Below are 10723 nucleotides of genomic sequence, written 5' to 3'. Positions count from 1 at the left end.
ATCAGTTTGATAAAGAATTTAAACCTAAGAACCCCCTGTAGAGCTTGGTCAATTTTAAATATGATGATTGGATAGAACAGTGGTTCCCAAAGTGGGAACCACGCCCCCTAGGCCACTAGCAGAGTCAATTTTGCCTGGGGGGTAGCAAAGCTACTCAATGCTAGCAATGATTGCTTAGATAATGCAGGTCACTTGTAATAATTCGACTATAAAGATTTTCATATCTATAAAGGGGAGGAGCCACTGTGGGACAAAGTTCGGGAACCACTGGGATGGAACATAAAAGCAGCTCAACTTCATCCTGATGTTCCTAAGCACTTGAGTGAGAACGGCCGTTATTATCCTGCAATATGGGAACGTCATCAGGAGAAGATCTCGACTCTACCAGGTCTTGACTTACGATGTGATAAAGTCTAGGAACACCAGGATGAAGACCTGAGCTAACTTAAGACTTAAGACCAGATAAGCTCGACTTGGAGAAGATGCAGACTCAAGTAAGATCAGCGTCTGGATTTAGAGGAGATAACAAAGTCGACTAGATTCAGACTAGATTCAGACTAGATTCATCTGGTAGAACTTACAGAAGATAAATGAGCCGGCTCGATTTAACTCCGACTGTATAAACAACTCGACTGGAACGAGAAGGTGACTCAGCACGCCCGGAGTTATCCCGCTCTGGATCTCGCCGGGTTCTGTACGGCTGTCTGGGAATTCCAGAACGTTTAGCGCGTGGAGTCTTTGGGAATGAAGAATAAAGCATTGTTTCTCTCTCTGGATGCCTTTGTAATGAGCTACGCTACGTGTAGCAGATCGCTATCGGCACTCGCTGTTCCTTACTTTGCAGCTGAACCTGGATCCCAACCAAGAGAACAAATTCATCACAAGCAGATAGACGGAGAGCAGCGGGTTCGAGAGCCTTAATTAGCAGCTTCTTTGTTTAGAATTGAAAGTAACAAACCTGTATGCCGTAACGGAACTGGAACGCTTCAAGGTGGAACCCACTAAAAAGCTAACCAACCGGCACCTCCTGCTTCCTACATGAAGTGGTTTTACGGGTAAAAAAGGACCTGTAGCTTTAATAGAGCGGCTTCAACAGAGCAGTAGCTTTAATAGAGCAGCTTTAAAAGAGTAGTAGTTTTAATAAATAAGTAGCTTTAATGGATCAGCTTTAATAATGCAGAATTTAAATAGAGCAGCAACTTAAATAGAGCAGCAGCTTTAATAAAGCAGAACTTTTAATAAAATAGCAGCTTTAATAGAGCAAAACTTAAATAGAACAGAACCTTAATAGAGCAGAACTTTAATAAATCAGCAGTTGTAATAGAGCAGCAGCTTTAATAGAGCAGAACTTTAATAGAGCAGCAGCTTTAATAGAGCAGCTTCAAAAGAGAATGCTTCCTACATGAAGTGGTTTTACAGGTGGAAAAAGGACCTGGAGCCACCACGGGGGCAATCAGCTCTCCCAAAACTCTGCAAGACCAGGGGGGGTTCCAGAAACCGAAAGAATGCTGACAACCAACCGGACAGAAAAGCGAGTGTGCAAACAAAGAGCTGACGAGGATGACAAAGAGAAGCCGCAATGTATAGCGGAACTTCCACCTGGAGCGCATCAAATGATCGTCAATCGAGAGAGATTGATGCGCCTCTGTGTCTCAACTGCTAGCCAAACTATACAGCACAGAGTTATACAGCACACATACAGATCCCCTCACCCTCAAACGCACCATCAGATCCACATCTAATAGATCCCTCACCCTCTAACGCACCATCAGATCCACATCTAATAGATCCCTCACCCTCACACACACCATCAGATCCACATCTAATAGATCCCTCACCCTCACACACACCATCAGATCTACATCTAATAGATCCCTCACCCTCACACACACCATCAGATTCACATCTAATAGATCCCTCACCCTCACACGCACCATCAGATCCACATCTAATAGATCCCTCACCCTCACATACACCATCAGATCCACATCTAATAGATCCCTCACCCTCACACGCACCATCAGATCCACATCTAATAGATCCCTCACCCTCACACACACCATCAGATCCACATCTAATAGATCCCTCACCCTCACACACACCATCAGATCCACATCTAATAGATCCCTCACCCTCACACACACCATCAGATTCACATCTAATAGATCCCTCACCCTCACACGCACCATCAGATCCACATCTAATAGATCCCTCACCCTCACATACACCATCAGATCCACATCTAATAGATCCCTCACCCTCACACGCACCATCAGATCCACATCTAATAGATCCCTCACCCTCACACGCACCATCAGATCCACATCTTATAGATCACTCACCCTCACACACACCATCAGATTCACATCTAAAAGATCCCTCACCCTCACACGCACCATCAGATCCACATCTAATAGATCCCTCACCCTCACATGCACCATCAGATCCACATCTAATAGATCCCTCACCCTCACACGCACCATCAGATCCACATCTTATAGATCCCTCACCCTCACACACACCATCAGATCCACATCTAATAGATCCCTCACCCTCACACGCACCATCAGATCCACATCTAATAGATCCCTCACACACACCATCCGATCCACATCTAATAGATCCCTCACACACACCATCAGATCCACATCTAATAGATCCCTCACACACACCATCAGATCCACATCTAATAGATCCCTTACCCTCACACGCACCATCAGATCCACATCTAATAGATCCCTCACCCTCACATTCACCATCAGATCCGCATCTAATAGATCCCTCACCCTCACATGCACCATCAGATCCACATCTAATAGATCCCTCACACGCACCATCAGATCCACATCGAACAAATCCCTCACCCTCACACACACACCATCAGATCCACATCTAATAGATCCCTCACACGCACCATCAGATCCACATCGAACAAATCCCTCACCCTCACACGCACCATCAGATCCACATCTAATAGATCCCTCACCCTCACACGCACCATCAGATCCACATCTAATAGATCCCTCACCCTCACACACACCATCAGATCCACATCTAATAGATCCCTCACCCTCACACGCACCATCAGATCCACATGTAATAGATCCCTCACCCTCACACACACCATCAGATCCACATCTAATAGATCCCTCACCCTCACACACACCATCTTACCATGCAAACACACACACAAACCAGCTGTGTGTGTGTGTGTGTGTGTGTGTGTGTGTGTGTAAGTTGAGGGTGGATCCAGTATTAGTCCATCACTGTTTATCTGCAGGGCTTTTAGTGTATTAGCTAAGAGGGGATTGTTAGAAAGTGTGTGTGTGTGTGTGTGTGTGTGTTTATAATGTTAAAACTGGACAGGGTGGGTCAGATTGTGTGTGTGTGTGTGTGTGTGTGTGTATATGTGTGTGTGAGTGTGATGTCATACATTTCTTTCTATGGATCCAGCTGTGGGAAACTCCCAACAACTGGCGTCTGGGAATAACACACACACACACACACACACACACACACACACACACACACACACACACACACACACACACACACACACACACACACACACAGCAGATTCCTGAAGTGTCTGAACACACCGCGTGACTCGGGTCACTCGGTCCTGGACTTGATCCAGAGGAGAGCAGCAAACGAGATGAACCGGAGATCCACCCAGGGTTCTGTATGGTCTACATTCCTAAAGCCAGCAGAGAGACTGGAACACACAACCTTCTCCTCTGTCCCAAAACAAAAGCTTCTTGTCAAGTTCCAACTCTGCTGGGTCAAAAATATATAGACGCCACCTTGGATGATTCATTCGGTGGCATCGAGAGCTCCTAATAAGGTGGCCTAATTCATCATATCTCATTACAATACGACAGCTGGTGACTTCTCTGTGCCCACATGAGCAGCTCTGCCATTCATACACTGCATGAGCAAAAGTATTCGGACGCCTGATCGCAAGCTGGCTGGACGTCTCATTTCAAAGACTCTGGAGTGTGTCTGTGTGTGGGAATTTGTGCCCGGTCAGTCTAAAGATGGCAGCATTTGTATATATCAGGCTGGACACTGATGTTCCTCAGTCGGTGTTCCGGTTCATCCCAGAGCTGTTGAGTGGGGCTGAGCTCAGGGCTCTGTGCAGGATGCTTTTCCTCAGGCACAGGGACAGGAAAAGGACCTTCCCTAAACTGGTGCTGTGAAGTTGGAAGTATGTGATTTCCTTTACATGACCTATTATATACACCTGTTAGCGACTGTTGTGGCTGAAACACATGAATTCAGTAATTAGACGGGGTGTCCCAATACTTTTGGTGGAAAAAAATGTAGTGTATGTGACACTGTCCACAGTCAATGTTCTGTGATGTTGTGGAGATGAGTACTGAGAGGTGAGATGTGGAGATGAGTTCTGAGATGTTGTGGAGATGAGTACTGAGATGTTGTGGAGATGTGGAGATGAGTTCTGAGATGTTAGATGTTCTGAGATGTTGTGGAGATGGGTTCTGAGAGGTGAGATGTGGAGATGAGTTCTGAGATGTTCTGAGATGTTCTGAGATGTTCTGAGAGGTTGTGGAGATGTGGAGATGTGGAGATGAGTTCTGAGATGTGAGATGCTCTAAGACATGCCCGACCATCCACATGACCTTCTTCCATTGCTTCATGGTCCAGAACTGTGTGTGTGTGTGTGTGAGTGTGTGTGTGTGTGTGTGTGTGTGTGTGTGTGTGTGTGTGTGTGTGTGTGTGCTGTAAACACTGTGAGGAACAACAGTGCTCCCCTTTGGGAGAGAGAACCATGCCAAAAAGATCTGGAAGTCCGTTCTCGACTTGGACAGGAAGGAGGTTAACACACACACACACACACACACACACATACACACTAAACACACACACACACACACACACACACACACACACACATACACACTAAACACACACACACACACACACACATACACACTAAACACACACACACACACACACACACATACACACTAAACACACACTCTCACACACTCTCACGCACACACACACACTAAACACACACTCACACACTCTCACACACTCTCACACACACACACACACACACACACACACACACACACACACACACACTAAACACACACACTAACACACACACACACACACACACACACACACACACACACACACTCACACACACACACTCACACACACTGTTCTGTTTTGTTGACCCTTGGTTCTCATGACTGTCCATGAGGAGTCTGGTATGGTGTTCCGTGTTGTGTTCGTGTGGTGCTTCACTTGTATTCCACCTCCCAACACCATGCGGAAGGTGGATTGACCCGTCATGTCCAGGCAGCACCAAACCCACCTTACAGCTAGTTTCATTTTTCGATTTGGATATACTCGATTCACCTGTGTGCTTTGGTGGCCTCTGAAAGCTGCATGAACCCATCAAGGGTCGAGAAGGACTGCAGGCAGGCCAGCACACATCTCACTCTCCACAACATATCAGAACATCTAACATCTCAGAACTCATCTCCACATCTCCACAACATCTCAGAACTCATCACAGAACATCTCAGTACTCTTATCCACATCTCAGAACATCTAACATCTCAGAACTCATCTCCACATCTCCACAACATCTCAGAACTCATCACAGAACATCTCAGTACTCTTATCCACATCTCAGAACATCTAACATCTCAGAACTCATCTCCACAATCTAACATCTCAGAACTCATCTCCACATCTCACCTCTCAGTACTCTTATCCACATCTCAGAACATCTAACATCTCAGAACTCATCTCCACAATCTAACATCTCAGAACTCATCTCCACATCTCCACAACATCTCAGAACTCATCACAGAACATCTCAGTACCCCTCTCCACAACATATCAGAACATCTAACATCTCAGAACTCATCTCCACAATCTAACATCTCAGAACTCATCTCCACATCTCCACAACATCTCAGAACTCATCACAGAACATCTCAGTACTCTTATCCACATCTCAGAACATCTAACATCTCAGAACTCATCTCCACAATCTAACATCTCAGAACTCATCTCCACATCTCACCTCTCAGTACTCTTATCCACATCTCAGAACATCTAACATCTCAGAACTCATCTCCACAATCTAACATCTCAGAACTCATCTCCACATCTCACCTCTCAGAACCCATCTCCACATCTCAGAACTCATCTCCACAACATCTCAAAACTCATCTCAGAACGTCTTAGAACTTATCTCACATCTCACATCTCAGAACTCATCCCCACATCTTCACAACATCTCATTACTCATCTCACATCTCAGAACTTCTCTCCACTACTTATCAGAAATCTTCTCTACAACATCTCAGAACATATCTCACAACATCTCAGAACTCAGAACATCTCAGAACTCATCTCCATAACATCTCATATTTCAAAAATTCTCACATCTCAAAAATCATCTCCACAACATCTCAGAGCTTCTCTCCACATCTCACAACTCATCTCCACAATATTTTACGTCTCAGAAATCATCTTAACATCCCAGAACTCATAACAACTGAAACACTCCAGAACCTCTGCTTTTCTGAAACATGGTCTTTCCACACTGCTTCTTGGCCAGGGGTGGGTGTGGGAGTGGCTTGCCTGGAGATGAGCTGCACCAGGATGCACTAAGGAAAGAAGAAGCCTGCAGTGGCAGTGTGATGCTCTGAGCGATGTTCTGCTGGAGAACCTTGGTCCTGGCAGTCATGTTGACGTTTCTATGACTTGTTGCACCTACCTAAACATTGATGAAGACCAAGTGCATCTCTTCATGGTACCAGTGTTCCTTAACGGCCTGTTTCTCTGCTCCCACTGCTACACTGCAAAAATGGTTCCTTAATGGTTTGAGGAACATGAAGAGTAGAAGGTGGTGGCCTCAATCTGATCGAGCATCTGTGGGATGTGATGGACACCCACCCAAACGTCCAGGCCCATGAGGGAGCCTACACAATCTCCTGACTGTCCCTCCTTATGAAACACACCCCTGAGGTTCCACCCCAAAAGAACCCCCCTGAGAGCTCCTAAACGTTCCTCCTGAACCTCCTCCAGAACTGGGTTTGGATGCCGAGAGTGAAACTGAACCTCCTGGGCTGGTGAAAACAGACGTGGTTTGTTTCTATGTAAATATGTATCGTAATGAGAAGCACATGGACCAAACAAACACAGCAGTGTATCTCACGCTCATACACACACACGCTCACACACACGCTCACACACACACTCACACACACACTCACACACACACACACACTCACACTCACACTCACACTCACACTCACACTCACACTCACACTCACACACACACACCGGGGTACAGCACATCTGTATTAAATCCAGTGTGTATGGAGATACTGGTCCAAACACAGAAAAAAACAGTCTGGAAAAACACAATAAATGAGTGAGTATTGTGTCTGTCACACACACACACACACACACGCGCACACGCACACACACACGTACACGCACACGCGCACACACGCACACACACACACCTTACAACATCTCAGAACATCTCACGGAACCTCTGCTCTTCTGAAACATGGTTTTCCCAAACAGCTTCTTGGTTTTCTCCGGGATGACACAAAAATACTTCAGCACCACATCACCATGGTAACAATACAGATCAGCACCACACCACATCACCATGGTAACAAAGTAACAATGTACATCAGCACCACAGCATCATAGAAACAAAGAACATCAGCACCCCATCACCATCGTGACAAAGTACTTCAGCACCACACCACATCACCATGGTAACAAAGTACATCAGCACCACATCACTATGGTGACAAAGTACTTCTCCACCACACCACATCACCATGGAAACAAAATACATCAGCACTGCAGCACCATAGTAACAATATACATCAGCACTGCATCACCATGGTGACAAAATACTTCAGTACCACACCACATCACAATGGTAATAAAGTACATCAATACCCCATCACCATGGTTACAATTTACATCAGCACCCCATCACCATGGTAATAAAGTACATCAATACCCCATCACCATGGTTACAATTTACATCAGCACCCCATCACCATGGTAATAAAGTACATCAATACCCCATCACCATGGTTACAATTTACATCAGCACCCCATCACCATGGTAATAAAGTACATCATCACCCCATCACCATGGTTACAATTTACATCAGCACCCCATCACCATGATAATAAAGTACATCATCACCCCATCACCATGGTTACAATTTACATCAGCACCCTATCACCATGGTAACAAAGTAATTCAGCACCACACCACAGCACCATAAAAAACAAAGTACATCAGCACCCCATCACCATGGTAACAATTTACATCAGCACCCCATCACCATGGTAACAATTTACATCAACACCCCATCACCATGGTAACAATTTACATCAGCACCCCATCACCATGATAATAAAGTACATCAGCATCCCATCACCATGGTAACAATTTACATCAGCACCCCATCACCATGATAATAAAGTACATCAGCACCCCATCACCATGGTAACAATTTACATCAGCACCCCATCACCATGATAATAAAGTACATCAGCACCCCATCACCATGGTAACAATTTACATCAGCACCCCATCACCATGGTAATAATGTACATCAGCACCCAATCACCATGGTAACAAAGTACTTTAGCACCACACCACATCACCATAGTAACAAGGAACATCTGCACCACAGCACCATAAAAAACAAAGTACATCAACACCCCATCACCATGGTAACAATGTGCATTTGTGATGTAATCGTGTGATGTAAGCAGCGTTCGGTCTTACCTCGTTCACACTGAGCACCAGTGAATCCGTACGTGCAGACACAGCGGTTCGGTGTGACACACCTCCCTCCGTTCAGACACCCGGACTCACAGATCGCTACACACACACACACACACACACACACACACACAATTATCAAACTTAATTCATGTGTTCTTTATAAAGACAAACCTGCCTGATTAGAGTTTAGCTGAAGCACCTTCATCATCACCAACCCTCCACCACATTTCACAGTGACCAGACATTGGGCCCAGCTGAGAACTGGACTCATTAGAGAAGATAGAGAAGCTTATTCCAGTCATCTACGGTCCAGTTCTGAGGGTCTTTTTCTTACTCTGAACGTTTATGACATGGTGAATAAAACCTTTTTTGATTCGTTATGTTTGCGGTGCTACTGAAGATGCTGTTTTTGCTCCTCGACTGGTTTGATTTATTTTTACTTTTCCTTGATGTACACAGTGTGTCTGTGACAACAGAACGGATCGACTTACACCCATCAGGCATAACATTAAAACCACCTCCTTGTTTCTACACTCACTGTCCATTTTATCAGCTCCACTTACCATATACATTTACATTTTCAGCATTTAGCAGACGCTTTTATCCAAAGCGACTTACACAATGAGCAATTGAGGGTTAAAGGTCTTGTTTAGGGACCCAACAGTGGCAACTTGGTGGTGGCAGGGCTTGAACCGGGAACCTTCTGTTTACTAGTCCAGTACCTTAATCACTGAGAAACAAGGAGGTGGTTGTAATGTTATGACTGATCGGTGTATATACTTGTAGAGATGCTGAATGTAATTTTTTAAGCTGTGTATACAGATATCGGACCGATTTTTTGGTTTAGTTTTTATGTGTGTAGTGCGGATGTTCCTTACGCTGGCCACAGTGAGCTCCAGTGTAGCCTGTCTGACACATGCAGCTGTCCTCGGCGCATGTTCCTCCGTTCATACAGCGGATGGTGCAGTGTTGACCTGTAAAAGATACGAACAAAGGGGTCAGATGACAATTTAGGGTCACATACGTGCATGTTTCTACATTTGAGGTGAAGTGGTTAGGTAAGATCGAGCGTTAAAGCATCAAATCACAAGGTAGCGCAGCGGCAAGCGGTAAAAACCGAGCGTTGAAGCATCAAATCACAAGACAGCGCAGCGGCAAGCGGTAAAAACCGAGCGTTAAAGCATCAAATCACAAGGTAGTGCAGCGGCAAGTGGTAAAAACCGAGCGTTAAAGCGGCACATCACAAGTTTGCGCAGCAGCAAGCGGTAAAAACCAAGCGCTGAAGCATCAAATCACAAGGTAGCGCAGTGGCAAGAGAGCTGAATGGCACATGGATTGACACGCTAGCCAGGAACCTTGTCGACCTCCATTCCTCAGACGTGATCAATCATGCATGTTACCCAACAGGCCAGGTCGATAGCACATCTGAGTTTGATACCCCTAATCATACCCCTACACTTTTACATAAAAAACTACAATTTTTAACTTAAAATATTCAGACCCTACACCTGTCATCATGCCAGTGACCCGAAGCATACAGCCAACACAACACTGGAAGGACTTCGGGGCAACTCGCTTAAGGTCCGTGAGTCGTACGTGGCTCTTAACCCTATTAAACATCTGTATACAGAAGGTCTAAATACGGCAGATCACATAAGTCATGAAAAATAGGATAAACTGCCTAAATCCAGATGTGCGAAGCTTGTAGGGACGAATCGTAATCGTCGGCCTTTCGAAACCAAGGGGGTCTGAACACTTTCTAAATTTACCTACGTACCCCACACGCCAACATTCCTCAGGTGTGTCACAGCAGTAGAACAGGTACAGATTAGAAAGGGTCTAGGGTTAGAGACTGGTTAAACTGGGCCCTGAACTCACTCCAACCCAGATGAGATGAGGTAA

The 10723-nt window shown here is 45.3% G+C and overlaps 1 protein-coding gene across 1 annotated transcript in view; it reads right to left on the bottom strand.

Annotated features, from left to right (window-relative positions):
• fbn1 (fibrillin 1) overlaps positions 1-10723 on the bottom strand; it is a 124989-nt gene that overhangs the window by 102128 nt on the left and 12138 nt on the right. Inside the window, exons 5-6 of the mRNA XM_063004693.1 lie at positions 9700-9795; positions 8822-8917 (exon numbers count right to left, since the gene is read on the bottom strand). Of these exons, the coding sequence (XP_062860763.1) occupies positions 8822-8917; positions 9700-9795 (192 nt within the window). The remainder of the gene's footprint in view (positions 1-8821; positions 8918-9699; positions 9796-10723) is intronic.

The sequence above is a fragment of the Trichomycterus rosablanca genome, chromosome 11 (genome assembly GCF_030014385.1).
Source record: "Trichomycterus rosablanca isolate fTriRos1 chromosome 11, fTriRos1.hap1, whole genome shotgun sequence".
Taxonomy (NCBI): Eukaryota; Metazoa; Chordata; class Actinopteri; order Siluriformes; family Trichomycteridae; genus Trichomycterus; species Trichomycterus rosablanca.
Note: the sequence above shows the minus strand (reverse complement) of the source record. Positions and strands in the feature narration are given on the sequence as shown.